Source organism: Lissotriton vulgaris, chromosome 3_2 (assembly GCF_964263255.1).
Source record: "Lissotriton vulgaris chromosome 3_2, aLisVul1.2, whole genome shotgun sequence".
Classification (NCBI taxonomy): domain Eukaryota; kingdom Metazoa; phylum Chordata; class Amphibia; order Caudata; family Salamandridae; genus Lissotriton; species Lissotriton vulgaris.
In genome coordinates this window covers 87,578,691-87,601,015 of record NC_141690.1, presented here as the reverse complement: position 1 = coordinate 87,601,015, position 22,325 = coordinate 87,578,691, and the positions used below count along the sequence as shown (strand labels likewise).

Genomic DNA, 22,325 nt, shown 5'->3' with positions numbered 1-22,325 from the left:
GCAGACCTGCCCATTGCTGGCTTTACAAAGGATGGAAAGGTTGCACTTACGGTGGAGCAGACCTGCCCACTGCTGGCTTTACAAAGGATGGAAAGGTTGCACTTACTGTGGAGCAGACCTGCACACTGCTGGCTTTACAAAGGATGGAAAGGTCACAATAACAGTGGAGCAGACCTGCACACTGCTGGCTTTACAAAGGATGGAAAGGTCGCACTCACTGTGCAGAAGACCTGTCCATTGCTGGCTTTACAAAGGATGGAAAGGTTGCACTTACTGTGGAGCAGACCTGCCCACTGCTGGCTTTACAAAGGATGGAAAGGTCACAATAACAGTGGAGCAGACCTGCCCATTGCTGGCTTTACAAAGGATGGAAAGGTCACAATAACAGTGGAGCAGACCTGCCCATTGCTGGCTTTACAAAGGATGGAAAGGTTGCACTTACTGTGGAGCAGATCTGCCCATTGCTGGCTTTACAAAGGATGGAAAGGTTGCACCTACTGTGGAGCAGACCTGCCCATTGCTGGCTTTACAAAGGATGGAAAGGTCACAATAACAGTGGAGCAGACCTGCACACTGCTGGCTTTACAAAGGATGGAAAGGTCACAATAACAGTGGAGCAGACCTGCCCATTGCTGGCTTTACAAAGGATGGAAAGGTTGCACTTACTGTGGAGCAGACCTGCCCATTGCTGGCTTTACAAAGGATGGAAAGGTCACAATTACTGTGGAGCAGACCTGCCTATTGCTGGCTTTACAAAGGATGGAAAGGTCGCACTCACTGTGGAGCAGACCTGCCCATTGCTGGCTTTACAAAGGATGGAAAGGTTGCTCTTACTGTGGAGTAGACCTGCACACTGCTGGCTTTACAAAGGATGGAAAGTTGCACTCACTGTGGAGCAGACCTGCACACTGCTGGCTTTACAAAGGATGGAAAGGTTGCACTTACGGTGGAGCAGACCTGCACACTGCTGGCTTTACAAAGGATGGAAAGGTTGCACTTACTGTGGAGCAGACCTGCCCATTGCTGGCTTTACAAAGGATGGAAAGGTCACAATTACTGTGGAGCAGACCTGCCCATTGCTGGCTTTACAAAGGATGGTAAGGTCACAATAACAGTGGAGCAGACCTGCCCATTGCTGGCTTTACAAAGGATGGAAAGGTCACAATAACAGTGGAGCAGTCCTGCCCATTGCTGGCTTTACAAAGGATGGAAAGGTCACAATAACAGTGGAGCAGACCTGCCCATTGCTGGCTTTACAAAGGATGGAAAGGTCACAATAACAGTGGAGCAGACCTGCCCATTGCTGGCTTTACAAAGGATGGAAAGGTTGCACTTACTGTGGAGCAGACCTGCCCACTGCTGGCTTTACAAAGGATGGAAAGGTTGCACTTACGGTGGAGCAGACCTGCCCATTGCTGGCTTTACAAAGGATGGAAAGGTTGCACTTACTGTGGAGCAGACCTGCCCATTGCTGGCTTTACAAAGGATGGAAAGGTTGCACTCACTGTGGAGCAGACCTGCCCATTGCTGGCTTTACAAAGGATGGAAAGGTCACAATTACTGTGGAGCAGACCTGCACACTGCTGGCTTTACAAAGGATGGAAAGGTCACAATAACAGTGGAGCAGACCTGCCCATTGCTGGCTTTACAAAGGATGGAAAGGTTGCACTTACGGTGGAGCAGACCTGCCCATTGCTGGCTTTACAAAGGATGGATAAGTTACTTACCTGTAATCCTAGTTCTCTTCCAGGGGTATCCTCATCAAAGTCATAAGCACTGAATATTCCCGCCCATGTGCGGGACCCCGGAAACAATATAAAAATATATATGTATAAAACACATATATCTCGCTCCACATATATGTATGTACATATATCATTTTTCTCACATCAATGCAGCTCCAAAACTGAGGCTAAACAATGTAAACACATATACATGAATTGCAATTAGTAAGGAATCAAAAAACACATTAGGTCAAAAAACCCTTGAACTTTGTGTTTTAATGAGTCAAACCACTCATAAATCCTGAAAATTGCTTATAAATAGACATTGTTAGCCCTCAGGCTGCATTGCAAAACAATATCATAGAAAATGAAACCATTTTCACAATAACTGGCACTGTGCCTTTAAGGCAGCCCTGACCCCCGGCTTCCCATCATGCCTCAGGGGTGACAGTTAGGTCAGTTGTTCTTTGCATAACCCTGAAGACAGGGCTCACCACAAGATTGAAAACAAAACAGTACCAAATCTCATTTACCTGGGGAGGCGGGTGGGTTGCTTATGACTTTGATGAGGATACCCCTGGAAGAGAACTAGGATTACAGGTAAGTAACTTATCCTTCTCTTCCAGGGGATCCTCATCAATAGTCATAAGCACTGAATAGAATAGCAAGCCCATCAACCACCTGCAGGTAAATGAGAAGTACATGACCCAACCAATCATAACAGCCAAAAGAAAACTCTAGCTGTTAAACAGATTCCTCAGGGAGGCCTGGCCCACCTGGGTATCTGCTCTCGTGTCAGAATCTAGACAGTAATGTCTGGTAAATGTATGGACAGACCTCCAGGTCGCCGCTTTACAAATCTCAGACATGGGCACATCCTGCAGGTAAGCCGCCGTGGCTGCTCTACCTCTAGTAGAATGCGCCTTAGGGGAACCCCCTAAAGTCTTCTTTGCCAATTGGTAAGCAAGCTTGATACACGAAACGATCCACCTGGAGATAGAACGTTTCGAAGCTGCATGACCAGTCCTGATCGAACCGTAGTTAACAAACAATTGATCAGACTGTCGAATAGACTTGGACCTGTCCAGATAGAACTTTAAAACCCTTTTCAGGTCCAGAGAGTGTAACGCCCTCTCAGCTGGAGTAGAGGGATTAGGGAAGAAAGTGGGTAAAGAGATAGACTGATTGACATGAAAATCAGACACCACTTTAGGCAGGAAAGAAGGATGCGTTCTAAGCACCACTCTGTTTAGATGAAAAACCGTATACGGTTCTTTAGTACATAGGGCCTGGATTTCGCTCACCCTACGGGCTGACGTAATCGCTATCAAAAAAGCCGCTTTCCAGGATATATGCTGTAAAGAAGCTTTATGAATAGGCTCAAAAGGTGAACCCATCAATTTTGATAGGACTAGGTTCAGCTCCCAAGGCGGAGCAGGAGGCCGAACAGGAGGGTACACTTTCTTTAGACCCTGCAGGAAATCTTTTACTGCAGGAAGCTGAAAAAAAGAAGTTTGTGAAGGTGATCGCCTATAAGCTGTAATAGCGGCTAAATGCACCTTAATGGAGTTAAACTTCAAACCTGCTTTGCTCAGGTACAACAAGTATGGGAGAACTGCTTCTTCCTGACTTTTTATCGGATTGTGACCATTCTGCATGCACCACATATAGAATCTCTTCCACTTGCATGCATACGAATGTCTAGTGGAAGGGCGTCGTGCTTCTTTCAGAATGGCCATGCAGTCCTGTGGCAGCCCTAGGTGTCCGTACTGTATGACCTCAGGAGCCAAGCTGCCAAGTTCAGTGACGGAAGGTTGGGATGGTGAATCCTCCCGTTCATCTTCGACAACAGGTCCTGCCTGCATGGAAGTCTCTTGTGAGGAGACACTGATAGGTGAAGTAGGTCTGTGTACCACCATTGTCTCGGCCAGTCGGGTGCAATCAGGATCATCGTTGTGCACGAGTGGTTCAGCTTGCTCACCACCTTCGGGATCAGCGGAAGGGGTGGGAAGGCGTACACAAACTGTTCCGACCAGTCCATTAACAGAGCATTCCCTCTCGTTCCTGGTCGATAGAACCTGGAGGCGAAGCTTGGGCATTTGGTGTTTTCGTCGTCTGCGAAGAGATCTATTGAAGGACGACCCCAAGCTTGGAAAATGTCGTCTAGCACTTCGTCGTTGAGAACCCAGTCTTCTCTGTCTTCGAAGTGCCGACTTAGAGCGTCCGCCCTCACGTTCTGCTCTCCTGGGAGGTGGACTGCCTGAACAGACAACTTGCGAGCTAGAAGCCAATGCCAGATGCGCTGAGCTTCCAGAGACAGAGTCCTTGAGCGTGTTCCTCCCTGCTTGTTTAAATAGTACATCGTGGTGGTGTTGTCCGTCTGTACTAGAATCATTTTCTCTTGAAGCGAGGGAAGGAACGCTTTGAGAGCCAGGTGAACGGCTCTCAACTCCAGCAAATTGATATGATAAGTGCTTTCCTTGGGAGACCACAGACCCTGCACTTGTAGGGGTCCCATGTGCGCTCCCCATCCCTGCAATGATGCATCTGTGATGATCGTTTGAGTTGGAGGAGGTTGATGGAAGAGAACTCCCACCTGCATGTTCTGTCTCTTTGTCCACCACTGGAGGGAAGATTGAGCTACTTCCGACAACGTGATCCGATCGTCCCATCGATCTGAGTGTTGGTCCCATTTGTCCTCCAGATCCTGCTGAAGAGGACGCATCCGAAGTCTGGCGTTCGGTACTAGGAAAATGCAGGAAGCCATCGACCCCAAGAGAGAGGCTATCTTCCGCACCTTCTGGGTCCTGTGGAGAAGAACTTGCTGGCACTTGAGAGCTATCGAAAACTGTCTCTCCTCCGAAGGAAACACTTTTCCTACTTCGGAGTCTAGCAGAGCTCCTAGGAAGTGGATCCTCTGAGTTGGTTGTGAGACAGACTTGTTGAAATTGACATGCAGGCCTAGACGTTGACAAAGCTCTATGCATGTCCTGAATTGATTCCTTACATTGTCTGGATTTGGACCTTTCAACAGCCAATCGTCTAAGTATGGGTATACGAAGACTCCCCTGCGGCGTAGAGCTGCCGCCACCACTGCGACACACTTGGTGAACACTCTGGGAGCCGACTTCAACCCAAACGGGAGGACTTTGAACTGGTAGTGAGAGGTCCCCACCCGGAACCGAAGGAATCTTCTGTGATCTTGCCGTATTGGAATATGGAAGTACGCATCTTGAAGGTCCATCGAACACATCCAATCCCCCTGCCTGAGATGTGGATATATCTGATGAAGCGCCAACATGCAAAACTTTTCTTTTCGTACATGCAGATTGAGTGTTCTCAAGTCCAGAATGGGCCTGTATTCTTCCTTCTGGCCCTTTTTTCTGACCAGAAAATACCTCGAGTACACTCCTTTCCCCCTCTGTGACACCGGAACTCTCTCGATGGCGTCTTTCTCGAGGAGTGTAGCTACTTCTGCTTTTAACCTTTGTAGCTGGTGACTTGATGTTGACATCGGGGAGACGTGAGGAGGTAGATGATGGAAACGAAGACAGTATCCATTCTGCAGCGTAGACAACACCCATTGATCTTTGGTGATGGACTGCCACTCTTTTCTGTGATGCGCAATGCTTCCCCCCACTGGAGTGGGTAACGGCGCTGGGGGAAGTGAAAACTCATTGCTTCTGCTGCGCTTTATTGAAGTTGTTGCCTTGGCGCTGGTTTCCATTTCCCTTGGAATTGCCCTTGCCTTTGTACTGTGTCTTCTGTTGGCCTTGTTGGTTCTGGCCTTTCTGCCATTGAGGGGTTTGAACCCTCTGCTTCGAATAACCCTTGGTGTTCGAACGGAATTTCTTCTTAAATTCCTTTTTCTTCTCGAGTCCCACCGCTTTGAGGGTGTCTAACTCGGTCTTCATCCGCTGCATTTCTTCATCCGCACTCGCTCCAAAGAGAGATGTGCCCGAAAAAGGAAGGTTCAGGATTCTTGCTTGAGCCTCCGGTTTTAATGCTGTGAGGCGTAACCAAGATGTTCTTCTTGCTGTTACTCCGTGCACATAGCCATGTGCTGCCAGAGTTGCCCCATCTGCTGCTGAACCTATAATCTGGTTGGAGACTTGACTGCCCTCCATCAGAACCTCCTCAAAGTCCTTTCTGTCTTCTTCAGGGAGCTTTGCGGTAAATTTCTGAAGAGAGTCCCACAGAGACCTGTCATACCTGCCGAGCAGGGCCTCCGCGTTAGAAACCTTGAGGAAGGAGGCTGAGGTGTTACACACCCTTCTCCCCCATGAGTCCTGCACCTTGCTGTCCTTATCCGGAGGAACCGTGGATGAGGAAGCCACCGCATTGGATTTCCTTGCCGCCGTAATGATTACTGAATCTGGCGGGGGATCAGCTTTGAGGAACAGAGGATCCTCTTCTGGAGGGCGATACTTTTTGAGAATCCTCGCTGGAACGGACTTCACCGTTGCCGGAGTGAGGAAGACTTCATTCACATGATCCATTATACCCGGAACCAGTGGTAACAACGGTTTGGGTGCTGATCTGTGTTGCAGGGTTTCGAATATGACAGTCGTCTTGACTTGTGGAGCTGTCATCGGCACTCCCAGTTTCAGGGCTCCCCTGCCCAAGATATCTTGGAATGAGAAAATATCCTCAGTTGGAGACACTCTTGAGCGTGGACTGTTTGTAAGAGTCGGGGAGTAATCCCTGTGTGATCGTGTTCTCGACGAACTTGAAGAACTACTTGCCCTCCTGGACCTAGTTCTTCTGCTAGAACGCGTCTTGGAACGAGATCTCTCTCTGTGACGAGAATGCCTCCTGCTTGAGTGTCTAGAACGAGACCTTTCTCTGCGGGGAAGAGGTTGGTCTCGATATCTTTTTAGGCGCTCTGCCGTCTCCTTGTCCTTTGCCCAGTGGTGAAGAGGTCTATTCCACCTTGGGGAAAGATGAACCGAAGGAGATTTGTGGACGATATCCCTCTCAGGTGTACGCGACCGTAGAGGTCGTTCCGTTCGATCTTGTTGCGATCTTGCAGGTGAATCGGACCTCCCCCTGTTAGATGCGCCGCTTCGTCCATTCGAGGATCTCCGAGATGATGATGATGATGAGGAAAGGCTCACCAGAGATCCAGAAGGAGATCTTGAGCGAGATCTTTCTTCTGCAAGTCTCCGTCTCTTGGCGGGGGGATCCTGCACTGGAGATTGTCCCACCTCCGCAGCCGATGCTGAACCTGGAGAACCCAACTGTGGCTCCAGGGCCTGAGTTTGTACACGGCCTGAGTCGCTTTCCTTGTCTCGAACCACCTCCTTTGATTTTGTAGGAGTAACGTTCTTTGTTTGCGAAGAACTTCTCTCCCTAGATCTTTGCTGATCCCTCGGCGGTGGTTGTATCGACGCCGAGCGCCGAGCAGGAAGCCGCTCCCTCGACGTCGACCCTGATTTCTCCGTCGACCTCGGGTGGCGATGGCTGCCCTTCGACGTCGAAGGCTGTCTGCTCGACGTCGATGGAGGCTGTTTCGACGCCGATCGCCGTTGACTTGACGGCGACTGGGCGTGCCTCGACTCCGAATGCCGCACCGACGTCGAACGCTCTCGTCCAGGCGTCGACGTTGGCTGCATCGACGTCGACCGATGATGTGTCGACAGAGGCTCCCTCGACGTCGAACGACCATGGCTAGTCGTCGACGGAGGATGGCTCGACGCCGAACGTCGGTGGACCGACGTCGACGGAGAATGCCTCGACGTCACAGCATGACGATGCTGTTTCGACGTCATATGGCTCGCCGTCGAGCTCTTCCGCTGCGACGGCGACCTGTCCCTCGACGCTGACTGAAGCGGAGGTACCTTCGATGTAGACGCTGAAGACATCTTCTTCGTCGCCGTCGACTGCTTCTCCAACGCCGATCCCGACGTCGAATGCGAACCAGTCGGGGCTCCTCTCGACGTCGACCGCGTCTTCCGACTTTTCTGCTTCTTGGGAGATCTTCCTCTCTCAGAAAGTCCATAAGCTCTAATCCTCTCTCGATCCTTTAGAGTCCTGGAAGATAAAACCTGGCAGTGTTCACAGGTTTTAGAGGAATGAGAGTCTGGTAAACACAGGATACAGACTGAATGAGAGTCAGTCTTCGCCTTTTTCCTTCCACATGAAGGACAGTTGTTGAAGAGAGAAGGCATTTTTCACAGGAAAAAATACCTTTTTAAGCACAAAAAGTGTTCAAACAGCACTCTATGTCTAAAAGACGTCGAGTGAAGCCAAAAAATCTAGTAAAAGCTAAGTATTTTCTTGACAGAAAGTCAAAAGAAAGGGAGCTGTTTCACCAGGGTCCTGACTGAAGGAGCCGGAAAGAACAACTGACCTAACTGTCACCCCTGAGGCATGATGGGAAGCCGGGGGTCAGGGCTGCCTTAAAGGCACAGTGCCAGTTATTGTGAAAATGGTTTCATTTTCTATGATATTGTTTTGCAATGCAGCCTGAGGGCTAACAATGTCTATTTATAAGCAATTTTCAGGATTTATGAGTGGTTTGACTCATTAAAACACAAAGTTCAAGGGTTTTTTGACCTAATGTGTTTTTTGATTCCTTACTAATTGCAATTCATGTATATGTGTTTACATTGTTTAGCCTCAGTTTTGGAGCTGCATTGATGTGAGAAAAATGATATATGTACATACATATATGTGGAGCGAGATATATGTGTTTTATACATATATATTTTTATATTGTTTCCGGGGTCCCGCACATGGGCGGGAATATTCAGTGCTTATGACTATTGATGAGGATCCCCTGGAAGAGAAGGAAAGGTTGCACTTACTGTGGAGCAGATCTGCCCATTGCTGGCTTTACAAAGGATGGAAAGGTTGCACTTACTGTGGAGCAGACCTGCCCATTGCTGGCTTTACAAAGGATGGAAAGGTTGCACTTACTGTGGAGCAGATCTGCCCATTGCTGGCTTTACAAAGGATGGAAAGGTTGCACCTACTGTGGAGCAGACCTGCCCATTGCTGGCTTTACAAAGGATGGAAAGGTCACAATAACAGTGGAGCAGACCTGCCCATTGCTGGCTTTACAAAGGATGGAAAGGTCACAATAACAGTGGAGCAGACCTGCCCATTGCTGGCTTTACAAAGGATGGAAAGGTCACAATAACAGTGGAGCAGACCTGCCCACTGCTGGCTTTACAAAGGATGGAAAGGTCGCACTCACTGTGCAGAAGACCTGCACACTGCTGGCTTTACAAAGGATGGAAAGGTCGCACTCACTGTGCAGAAGACCTGTCCATTGCTGGCTTTACAAAGGATGGAAAGGTCACAATAACAGTGGAGCAGACCTGCACACTGCTGGCTTTACAAAGGATGGAAAGGTTGCACTCACTGTGGAGCAGACCTGCACACTGCTGGCTTTACAAAGGATGGAAAGGTGGCACTTACTGTCGAGTAGACCTGCCCACTGCTGGCTTTACAAAGAACGGAAAGGTTGCACTTACTGTGGAGTAGACCTGCCCACTGCTGGCGAGCCTGTATGCCGCAATTTGCTGTAGGCACTGAACGATCCTCGTGCACGCCTTGGCCTCCCTCTGAGCCATCCACAGGACACGCTCGTCAGCAAGCATAATGTTGCTTGCAATGTCCACCATTATATCGCCAAGCTTGAATATGGAGGTTAGACGGGGAGAATGACAAGAAAGAGAATGTGCATTAATATCATGAGTACAGACTTTTCAACAATACGAGTACATAGTATACGTTCTGAAAGTTGGACTTTAAACGGCCGCTCATTCCAAATCTAAAATGTTCGTCCACTGGACACCTTTAGAAATTATCATTGTACATAATGTACATAAAATGGACTCAGCTGGATGGGCAGTAATGTTATCTCTGCATGCAGAATAAGGTGTTTAAAAAAACAAAAACGGAGAAATGGACATTGCACTTCAAGAAAACGCAATCACCCCTTTTGTTGGCCTTATAGCCACCTCATAGGCAGAAGATCTTCCGTCCACATAGGAGTTTCTTATGTTAAAATGAGGCAATTTCAGCTTTATCAGGCGTACATGCCTTAATAAAAGATGCACTTGGGGAAAGTGACCCATCCTTTTGGAAACCCGGACTGTAAAAGGGCTTGGTTGTGAGTCTGCAAGTTATGCTCTTCTGTAGAGAGTTGAGCAAAATATTATTGGGTCCATTGCTGAGACAGGCCAGATAGGCATGCAACAGTAAGATTATGTGTCAAACTTTACGGTGGCCTCCTCAAAGAGGGTAAACTGCTCTCCCAACCACAGGTCTCCGGGGGATGCCAACAACTGAGGGGAAGGTTACAAAATACACATTAGATAGTGCAGCTTTTCAAGTCATTATTGGGCTACTGATCATAACTGTAAACATGAACTCTATTTGAACTGGGAATAGTTTGGCCAGTTAACAAAGTAATGGCAGAAGTTAATGCTGTCAAATTACAAAGTCAAAGCATCAAATTATAGACCATAACCTGGCATTTATGATCTTGCAGTATGGAAAAACTGGAGCCGTCTGACGTGGAGCTCCCTTTATGTCTTTGATATCAATCTAATTTGTTTTTTTATTTGTTTTTTATTATCATATGTTTGACACTTTGAGCATGTAATATCAATCCTTCTATTACAGTTTTTATGTAACAGGTCAGTTACTAGTTGTTTCATATAGTGAAAATCGTTGACAAAACTGACAATCCTGCATCAGTCTCACCTTTAATTTCTCCTTACCTCCCATCCGTTTTGTATGTCTTAGGATACAGACTCTTGGCTAATACCCAGTTGAATATGGATTATAAACTTGGCCGCGCAGGCCCCTCTGTCCATCAACACTGCACTCCGTGTATCTTGCAGGCACTGAATGATGCAGTTCACATTTAACACTGTTTACAACTAATGGTGCTGCATCCAACATCTAGAGTTCAAGGTGGCCTAATGTCCGGGCGATCAGTTAATCTGTTATGGGCAATTGTTGCCCGCATTATTAGATTATTAACTAAACGATCATCCTGTCTCACCTTTTCATGTATATTTCCTCTGCAGTTGTCCACTCCACTAAGTCCTTAAGCCAGCCTTCTATAGTTGGCGGTCTACTACTCAGCCATTGTTTGTTATTCTTCTTCTGGCAATCACGTAATCCGATAGTATAATTTTTCTGTTTAACTGTTTTTTTCCAGGAAAGAGCCAAAGCAAGCATTGCTTCATTGTAGGTGGTATAATTGGGCCCGTTGATACACATACAAAGAGAATTGCTGTATCGCTCGGCAACTCCGTGTAATGTGGAAGAAGCTTGAGTCCTCGCTGTAACACCAATGATATCTAGAAGTGTATTCAGAATAAAGTGTATGTACTTTTACTGGGGACAGGTACGTCAAGTGTACATAACTGAACTGTATAGGTTTAATAATGTGGGCATTTGTCAACCCTATGGTGTACTTTACCCCACTACTTGTAATTGACAACTCATCGTGCACCTCCTGACATCTCTCCTGGTCTTAACTGCATCAAGTGTCTATCTGGTCACATCGCGCTTTATAGGTCGGTAATCTGTTTCCGCCAACATGCCATTTGTGTGGAAGCTTCTAAAAATGTTGGCCACATTTCTCTAGTTGTAGCTGAAATCTTAGCATTTTGCAGGATTAGCAATTTGCATTATCATAAGCCTTTCAAGAACTGTCATCTATGATTCTGGTCGGGACAATCTTCGCAAAGTGAAATATGCTCCAGATACGCAAGCCAGGTGAAATGGTCTCTATCTTCAATTTGTTTTTCTACTGCCTGTTCCAAGATCGTAAACTTCTCACTATAGACGGCTCTAGTAAAACAAGTATCAAAACGAATTGTGTTTCTTCGGATTCATTTAAATGCAATAGTAACATGAGGAGACTTGCAAGTGGTCTTGTAAATGTACTTATTCACATGGTCATCTCATCAGTTTCCTAGTAAAAGTCCTTTGTAAAATGGCAATTTGACTAGGTACATTTACAAGGATACTAGCAAGATTCAAGGTTTGAAGCAACGCCTGATTTTGATACTCACTTAATAAATGAGCGATGATGCGGACATCATCATTTATGGATCAACCTAGGTTGGGACCTGTTCATTCACTATAGGAAGCTGGCTGTGTATACGATATTGCCACTAGGTGGTAATACTGTGCAGAGAGTCCAGAAGTCCCCAAAAGTGTACAGGGCTCAATGCAAAACTCAAAGTGCTCTTTTAATGGTAGTGTGGGCGAGCAGCATTAGGCCTAACACAGAGGAGTCTAAGACAAATATTGCACCAGAGTGATCAATAATGGACACATGACTTAAGTAGCAGATCCAGACCAATTCTAGAAAATGATACTCTGCACTTTATGTCTTCAGAATCAGGTATGTAGGTTTATTAACTAAAATACTTTTCACCTTGAAAAATCGACACGTAGAAACTTTTTAACACAGTCCAATGTTATCCTACGGGGAAAAAATATTGTGTTTATACAGGAAAGTGTTCAACTTACAATCTCAGTGTTCGGAGCAAAACGTCAGCAAGGGCCAGGTGTCCGGTAAGTGCCAAAAATGCACCGCTAGTGGTACTGGGGCGGCCAGGTGCAGAGGCAGGTAAATAGGTTGCAAGGGCCAAGCTTTGGGGGGTTAGCACAACCACTGGGGTGGGGCACAAAGCAGCACCAAACATGCACCACAGGCAGCACAGTGGTGGCTGAGTGCAGGGTACAAAGTCGACTTCCGGCGCCCAATGATTTTCAAAGATCATTTTCCTCACGGCAAAGAGGCTGCAGGCGTGGCACCGGAGGGTGCAGAGGGAAGACCAACGACCGACAGCAGAGGTAAGTTGGGATGTAGGGGATTGTAGGAGCATCGTCGTTTCAGCTCACCAAGGCCCAGGGGATGTGGGTGCAGGGGTACCTTTCGACGTAATTAAGAGAGAGAGACAAGCCGGCAGACCTGTGTAGGAACCTGGGTTACTGGATGAGTTGGGTGAAAACATACTCAGGCAGCAAATACAATTTCTTACCGGAGCTGGTCGCAGGAGCCTCTGGATTCACACTGCATGCCCCCTATTGGAGGGCAGGAGAGGTCAGCCAATACTAGACAGGAGGTGTGGATCACCAGGGAGACTTCACTGCCCAGGTGAGCCACTCAGACCCAGGCAGTGGGTGCAGACTGGGCTGGGGACACAGATCCACCTGGATCCAGAGTCTTTCGGGTCTGTTTCTTCTGGACAAGTGTGCTGTCCTCAGGAAATTGGAGTCTTTATGGAAGGCAGCAGTCCTCCCAGGGGTTTTAGAGGACTCTGTTGCACGACATGTAGCAGAGTCGTCGAAGCAGGAGACCGGGCAGAAGGGCTGGGGCGAAGGCAGTTGTCCTCTTCTGGCTTCTGATGCAAGGTGTCTTTTTTTTTGTTAGGTTGTTGCAGATCTGGGGGACCCACATAAATACTAAATTTAGGAGGCGTTTTAGGAGAGTAGCAGGTAGGGTCAATGGACACCTTACCTGGAGTGACTACACCCCCTAGTATGCCAGCATCCAGTGGGAGGGGCATAGACCTAGCCCTGATTGGAGTGAACCCTCATCCTCTGGATGGTGGGGATTGAAAGAGGTGATACACCTCTCTTTCCCCACTTTAGGGGTGGGATTGGCAGAGGAGGGCACACTTCATATCTTTTTTATTTTCCCGCCAGTTTTTGTGCCCAAATTGGGGGTGTAAACAAGGGGCTGCCCTCTGCTGCTAGCAGCAGAGGCTGTGGGTCGCCTTACAAAGGCGGCATGCCTTTAAAGCTATCCCTCTTTGAGCACTGGCCCGTCCTGGGGGAGAAGGCATGACACCTACCCAAGATGTGCATTGTTTCTGGTCCCAGAGTGTAGGGGCTCTCTACCCAGGGGTCCAGAAACATGTCTGGTGGTGGCTGGCTGCCTACAGCTGGTCAGAGACCACACTGGGATGGTAAGGATTCAGGGGGCATCTCAGATGTTCCCATTAGGTACATGGTACAATAAATCCCACACTGGGATCAGTAAGGATTTATTGACAAGGAGTTGTTTGGTACCAAACACTCTGGTAATCAGTGAAGCCATCATGATGCTGTGGAACTCGAGTTCCCAGCCCATGTACTCTCCATGGCTTCACTGGCACTTACAATATTAGGAAATGATGCCCAATATTGTAGAGGCATATCTGCTCAGGCAGATATGCCCTCACCTGTAGCGTATTGCACCCTACCTTAGGGCTGTGAGGCTTACTAGATGGGTAGCTAACCTATGCTGTCAGGCAGTGCTAGCTGACATGGCATCAAGTCATTGTGCCTTGTCGACTTTGTCATTCTCCCCTCTCACGGTCCATGCAGGCTGAAAGGGCAGAGGCATGGTCCCAGTGAGGGGGTCCCAATGGAGCCTCTTCAGCTCTCATGCCCTAGGTACCCAGGGTTCCATTTACTAGGAATGTACAAGGGGTACAAATACCAATTGAGGGTTTGTTTTAGGGAAGGAGCACTGGCACAGGGGACCTCATTGGCAGGGACCACGTGCACAACATATCAAAACCGGGCAAAAAGTGGGGGCTAACCACGCAAAAGAGGCACTTTCTCACAAGCAGTATTTACAGTTTTTGTGCCTGAATCAAATAAAATGGCAGTCCAAGCTTCCACTTTAGTAAGACTTATCACTGAAACCCCCTAACTCTTTTTAAGTATAATTTTCAGATCCAGCCACTTCTTCTATGTTTTTTATGCTCAACTTCCTGTTCAATGACGTAGAGCATAATTTTGCTTATCTACACAAGTGAATGTTGTCTCTCTTAAATTTCTCGCAAACAGATGCACTGCCATTATCCTGGGCCCAAGAGCAAATGTTCATACACAACACATAGCTGCCATGTGTGACATTTCTGTGGTTTAAGTTTGCCTATCAGTGACATTCTACTGCTAAATGTGTGACTCTTTAAGTGACATTTTCTAGCAGGTAAAACAAAGCAGTGACTAGTATTTTAGTGCCTCTCTCTGATTATGCTTTATTTTCATTACATTTGTATGATTCTCGATAGCTTTGCTTCGACTGATATGTTAATGTCTTAGTACAATAGAGAAAAACTCAGTGTTACAGGTTAGAAGTCATGCAAAACGACTTCCAGGCCAGTAAATAATGGAGAGAGACAAGCCGGCAACCCTGTGTAGGAAACTGGGTTACTGGATGAGGGGGGTGAAAACATACTTAAGCAGCAAACACAATTTCTGTCACAGTAGAACACAAGCAAACCCCAAATTACCCAGTGCTTAACCCTCTGGTAGCATGGCACAAAACAGTCAGGCTTAACGTAGAGGCAATACATGAAGAATTTATGCAGCCCTTCAAACAGTAATAAAGTGTAAACATAACAAGAAAAAACCCAACCAGTAGACACAGAGATATACAATTTTAAAACAAAGTTAAAATAGTGCCTAGTAGCACAACGCGCCAACTATGGTCATCGGGTCGCACCGGACCAGTACAAAGCCACAAGTTGAGGATGACTCCGATGAAGCACGGACAGGTTACAGAGAACAAGTTAGGCCTTCTGAACAAGTACCTTAAGTTCTGGTTGCGGAGTGTTACAAGATCCCGCATCACAGATGCCATCGACTAAGGGTTTACGATGCAAAGTTGGGCAATGAGTATGTGAAGCAGCAGCTTCAAGAAAGCAGCGGGGCAGGGATGCAAAGTTAGGGAACCGTGTAAGAGGCCCTCTCAGGCTTGTGAGAGAGAGGTGGGAGTAAGTTCCAAGGAACCCCCCTCAGAATGCAGTCTGTTACATGCTGGCTCTTTGTAACCAGATGCAAAGCTTCTGGAAAAAGGCGAAAGTTAATCTTGAGGTAATGAAACTTTGGTGCAACCAGAACGCTACTCTGGTGGACTTTCAATCTGGCCAGAAGATGTGAGTTATGGAACCCATGAAGCTCAGATCTCTCCAAAACCACTGTTTGGGTCCTTATGAGGTGAAAGCGCAAAAGGGGGAGACCACCTACTTGATAGTTGTCAGGACCCCTAGAAGCCCTTACATGTACTCCATATAAACCGCCTCAAACCTAACTCTGGGAGGTCCGAAGTCATGTTCTTGATGACAGATGATGGTGTGGAAGATGAAAGTGAACCTCTCCCTGACCTCCTATCTAACCACAAGCACAATGGTTCGATAGAGGGTATTAACCTCTCCCATACTCCGACTCTGAATAGCAGAATTAATATTGCCAGTTTCATGGGGTGTTTTCGTCTCTGTTTTTCCTGACTCCTGAGCTCACCACATTGATATTGGGGAAGTATGCCAGTAAAAACAAAATTAACAAAATGTCAGATAAGGTGAGAGCCAGTATCAAGAAGGAGTTCTCCAAGATGCTGGTGTTAGGGCTGGTTGAACTCTCCAACAGGCCCTGGCCCAGCACAGTTGTGCTGGTACCAAAGGATGCACTAACGCGAGCCACCCCAGAGCTTAGGTTCTGAGAGGACTACCGAGGGCTACATTCAGTCACTAAGACGGTTGCTCACCCCATGCCCATATCTGATGAGCTCATAGACAGACTGGGCGATGCCAAGTTCCCCAGAAGCTTTGATCCCACATCCGGGTACTGGCAGATTTCTCTGACTGAGGGGGGGCAAAAGAGAGGTCAGCATTCTCGATTCAAGAGGGCAATTCCAGTCCCGGATAATGCCCTTTGGCATACAGAAGGCCCCTGCATTCTGCGATTCCTACAGCATTGCTCCACCTTGTCTCCGGTCATGCAGAGCAGGAAGAATTTGAGCTAACCGTCTATGCCTAGACAAAATACTAGTAGTTTGGGTCTGGCGCATCTGCAATTGTTGATCAGTGAGTGATGCTGTTGCACGATCTAAGTGACCTGACAGGTCCGGCCTCAGCTCTCAGTGTGTCAGTCAGTCAAAATACTTTATTCGATTTCGTTAAAAATCATAAAAGATATAAAACATTTATACACATTTAAAAGATATTTAAGACTTGCATTATAATCAATACATTGGGTAATTGTCAGTACATTGGGTCAAAAGTTGTGCTGCATAAGATCTACAGTTAAAAAGGCTTCTTACATTACACTCAATGGCGCGTTACGTGATCTGATTCTAGATGCCGCCACTAGATAATTTGCCATGCAAAAAATGGTACAATGTGTTTATTAAAAGAAATTAAGTTGCGTTGGGCATGGAAAATCAAGTATGAATCACTTTTAAACTTGCTTTTGCCTTATATTGTGGCCGTAGCAACAAGTACAAGCATGACTGCTTCTGGCAAGCAGCATAGCAAACAGAGAACAAAGCTGTTTTTTTAAACATTTTTTCAGCACCCCTTAGGCTCGGAGGAGCTGCAATTTTGTGTGACTATGGCAATGTAGTGTGGTGTGGTGATGCAAACACCAACATTAAAATGTGTTAGTTTTTTCCGTGTTGCGTAGGGCTTGGTAGAGCTGGTTAAAAATACAATGCTAGTCATTCCATGGAATCAATGGACAAATTAAGGCAACATCTAAACTTAGTTTGTTTTATAAAGAGTGAGTTATTTGTAAAATATTGAAATTCTCAAATAAAACCATGACCTATAGCAAAATATGAAAAAGTAATAAAAACACAATGCCAAAAGAGTTACTTTGCTCATATGTTTTCAAAGAAACAAATTTTGCTCAAGAGCTGGAAAAATCAAAATCAAAAATATGTGTGGGGGGCAGTCGAGCACCATCAGAATGCCTCATTATAGACATTACAACAAATCTATTGTCAGAACACCCACATTTTCTATTTAAGCTGTGAATCCAAAAGTAAACCTGTCCTTTATCCTATGAACACAGTAACAACTACTTCAGCTTACTGATACCACCAAGCTGCACATCACTCCCAAGGCGTTCTGAAATTCCCATTCCCCCATAAGCATCAATGTTTTCTAACAAAATATCCTTTTCTCATGTTTCTTTCAAAACATTCTTTTTAAGAAAAAGTGCATTACTATCTTTTGATTAATGTGGAAACCCAATACAGTCAGTTTAGTTTTCCTACGGTGAACATGAAATATTCACCGGATGTATATTTTCAAAACTATTATGTTTACAGTTTGACCCTAATGAAGGGTCTGTGACCCGAAAAGCATTGGGCTTCCATGTGAAGATTCAGATAATCGCAATATCACCGATTACGCATGATAATGGAATTAAATGATGCTGCACATACAAGCACATCAATCAAAAGATAATAAACTTTTCATGAAAACATTTGTGGGGAAAAAAACATGAAAAAAGAATCTTTATAAGAAAAAAGGGATGACACTGTGAGAGCATGAATAGGCCTAAGCGAGAAAGGAAATTTCAGTGAACCTTGAGTGATCTGCAGGTTAGGGCTATCAGCAATCTGAAGTTCTTCCCACTGAAAACACCTACAATTAAAAACTGGTATTACTTGGGTAACTTTCTGACCATCCACTAGATGAAAGGGATATACAGCATCTGAATGTATAATTTGGTCTGCACTGCTAGGTTAGAGAACATTAAAGCAAAGTCCAGGTCATGAAAAATGAGTTTAGGCATGGTATAAGACTTGCAATAATTAAAGATGAAATTAATACACAAACTTGTGCCTTATAATTAGGCATTGTTTTAGATACATACCTCTTTATATTTTTCAACAAATCTTCCAAATTTTTCAATCATTTCAGCCACAAAAACCACATCCATTTTGTCCGAAAAATTTGTAGCCTCCACCGTGTATGCCAACAACTGTCTTGCTGTCGTCCCTGCACTGGTTAAGTTGAGTGGCATCTAGGGATAAAACATACTGATGCATTTAGAACTTTAGTTGGTTGGTTGAAATAAGCTGTAGAAAGAAGTGCTAAGAAAAAATGACAATAAAAATACCGGAAGGCAACTTCGAATTCATAAACTTTAGCCACTGGATGCATAACTATAGACCACAAAAAAAAAAAAAGAAAAATCAAGCTATCAGTTCTCTGGGAAAAAGACACAGATTGCCATATTAGGTATTGTATTGTATTTGCATTTATATAGCGCGCACGACCCCTGACGAGGCGTCGAAGCACTTTTTCGCCGAGTAGCATGCTTCTCCGGGACGCATAGAGGATTAGTGTTGAATTAGTATAGTAAAACATACAAGTAAATTTTAAGTGGTGGATAGGTTAGTCAGTTATTTGGATTTGGAAGGCTATAAGAGGGAAAAAAAGAAAAAAAAGGTTTATATTTAAATAGCGCTTGTTACCCCTGGTGGGGTGTTGAAGCACGCTACTCCGGAAACCCATAAAGGATTAGTGCTGAACTAGTAAGGTGAAATATGATATAAATTTGAGTGGTGGATATTAGTCAGTTATTTGGAGTGAGAAGGTTACCGGAGGGATAAAAGAGGAAGAAAGGTTTGCATAGATGTAGCACCGGTAACCACTGATGGGTATTGAAGAGCTTTTCTGGCGAGAAGGACGCTACTCCGGAATCCATAAAGGATTAGTGTTGAAAATTAGTACAGTGAAATATGGAGTAATTTGAGTGGTGGATAGGTTATTCAGTTATTTGGATAGAGAAGGGTAGGTTTGCTATATAAATGCAAACCTTTTTCCATTTTCTACCACTCCCCAACACTTCCCAATCCAAATAACTGACTAACATATCCACCACTCAAATTACTTTCATGTTTCACCATACTAATTCAACACTAATCCTTATGGGTTCCAGAGTACCATGCTACTCTCGGATAAAGCTCTTCAAAACCCCATCAAGGGGTAGCAAGCGCTATATAAATACTAACCTCTTTCCCTCTTCTATCCCGAACCCATAAGGATTAGTGTTGAATTAGTATGGTGAAACATGAAAGCAATTTGAGTGGTGGATATGTTAGTCAGTTATTTGGATTGGGAAGTGTTGGGGAGGGGTAGAAAATGGAAAAAGGTTTGCATTTATATAGCGCTGGTAACCCTGATGGCGAGTAGCACGCTAATCTGAAACCCATAAAGGATTAGTGGTGAATTAGTATAGTGGAATATGGAATTTGAGAAGTGAACATGTTAGTCTGTTATTTTGATTGAAAAGGATAGTGGTGAAAAAAAATTGAGGTCAAAGCAGTATGAGGAGGCTTTTGGATGAGTAAAAAGGGGTTTTTGAGGGGAAAAGTCAGGGAGAAGAGCTTAGAATGGTTTGTTTTGGGGGATCGGTATAGTAAAAGAAGTCGCTGATGCAAGGAGGGGTAGAGTAGGAGAGAATCTAGAAAGGGTTAATTTGGGGATCAAGGTAGAGGTATGGGGTTTGGGATAAATGAGTGAGTGGATGTAGAGGATATATTGATAGAAGTATAGGGTGAGAGATAGGGTAGTGCATTGGAAAGAGTAGTAGAAAGAAGTTTGATATGAGTCAGAAGGTTGGGCTAGAAGATAGAAGTACAGCCTGAGAAATAGGGTTGTGCTTTTGAAATGCTAAATTAGAAGAAAGTGATAAATATATAGCTCCACAAGTACAAAGAAAGTATATAGATGCATAAAGGAGGTAAGTATATGTAGATTAAAGATATCGATAGAGGTACAGGATGAGAAATAGGGTAGTGCATTGGATATGATTTTTCAGGAGAAAATTAACAGACACACAGATCCAAGTACATGGAAGGTACATAGATGCACAATGGACGTAAGTACATGTAGACCAAAGATGATTTTTATTTATTTTCAACAACATAATTATTCTACATGTTTATACAAGGCAATACACAAAGATAGGTACGTATCTATAGTATGTACAAAATGATGCAAGGCAGATCACAGTAATGGAGAGTTACTCACCCAAAAAGTACACTGTATCCTATACCAAACCATCTTGAGCAGTTTAAGGTTGGCGGTGGAAAATTAAAAGTCAAATTCATGGTTACTCTTGTTCTTGTTGATTCACAAGTGGTTGAGATTGCATGAACCAGCAAGCAGGCTAAGAGGGCCAAATCTTAAAACTAATTTGGCATATTCCGTTGTACAGCTTTCTCTCCCTTCCAATTGTTTGGTCATCTGAATAAACATCTTTTAAGGCTGGGAGAAGAAGAACAGCAATGTCCAACTATGCTTTAAGCATTCAGGATGTGTCCTCAGAAGGCCAATAATATTACATTTCTTCTAGCAGCATACGCATAAATAACCTAGAATCCCAAGCTTCTTAAAGCATGGTTGTGAGATAAAGGACACTGCCTGCCAAAATCCTAATTTAGTTGTCCCACTGCCTGAATGACAGACCACCATGTGCTATTAACAGAAGAACAAAGCATCTGAAAAGGAGGTCTTTTCCAGGTAAAACAGAGCACAGGAGACTATCTAAATTGTGCAATGTCTTTGCAACCAGGGAAGTATAAGGTTGTGGTTGGAGAACAAGGAGTTCCTTAATACGATTTTCTTCATCAAGAAAGCAGTGGTTGAGGGCATTATGTCCACATCACAAGTAGGCATGGTCTCACAAAGTTTATACATGAGAGATACAAACATGTGCTTCAAATACTAATGCACAAAAGAATCTCAGGTTGAAGGACTGAGTTGTAAAGAGTCCACTGAACTGATTGACAACCCCATTTCTTTTAATGATTATATATCATTGGGAGATGTTAAATACACCACAAAGTTGAACAGACAGTGTTCTAAGGAACTGAGACACATATACATTTGCCCACACTGTAAAACCTGTGCTCACCCTTGGGTAGCTTGGCACTTAGCAGTCAGGCTTATCACAGAGGCAATGTGCTCAATCACGATAAACACCTCAAGCATCACAAAAGAGACTTCACATGTGATGTATGTAAATAACGTTTGCATTCAACACACATAATAGTCAACACAACATGAACATCATGTAATTCTTGGTTTAATCACATTTAGAATTATTACTAACAGTACTAGGCCCAACGATGTTCAAATAACACCAACAATATGCACACTTGAGAAAGATTCTATTCTACACTCAGACATATAACTCTAGCCCCACATGATCACCGCCCCCAGAACCCTAAAATGGCAACATGTTGTCCACGCCAGGCCCACCCTAGTAACTTTTATAATTCAATACTACACAGTTAGACAGTAGACCTCGGGTCAGAACAATAGCAGAAATATGTACAAACACAGAATTATACCACTTTTTAGCAGCACCGCGGAAGGAGACCGTAATGCTCTTTGGGCAAGAAATCAACGAGTAAGGCAAAACCGCTGGTCAGTGTTGTGTGAATCACAGGTGTTCCACAGACTGTCAATCTCACACACACTTCGCCCCAATAAGGGGTGCAACGGATATCAGGCAGGTCAGTACGGAACGCATTCGTACACATACGCACTCAACACCCTAATGCTGTGCGCTGATACCCAGCAGTTCAATTGATAACAAACTGCAGACCCCATGGCCCCAAACCTCCAACTCACCAAGCACTCTTATTGAGGGTCCAAGGGAAGGAGGTGGTGGGTAGGTAGCAGGACTAATTAGCAGACAGTAGGCAAAGTAGGTTTGGCACCCACTTGCGAAGTTCACCCACAGGATGCAGAGCAGAAACGGTCTGAGGGCAATCATCGGTCTCTCCAAAAGGGTCCAGAAGAGCCTTCGCACTAGCCCAGT

General features: G+C 45.1%; 1 protein-coding gene across 1 annotated transcript in view; it reads right to left on the bottom strand.

Moving 5' to 3' along the window:
- Positions 1-22,325, bottom strand: part of ADGRA3 (adhesion G protein-coupled receptor A3) — a 375,408-nt gene that overhangs the window by 108,004 nt on the left and 245,079 nt on the right. Inside the window, exons 10-11 of the mRNA XM_086964033.1 lie at positions 18,363-18,512; positions 9,206-9,367 (exon numbers count right to left, since the gene is read on the bottom strand). Of these exons, the coding sequence (XP_086820159.1) occupies positions 9,206-9,367; positions 18,363-18,512 (312 nt within the window). The remainder of the gene's footprint in view (positions 1-9,205; positions 9,368-18,362; positions 18,513-22,325) is intronic.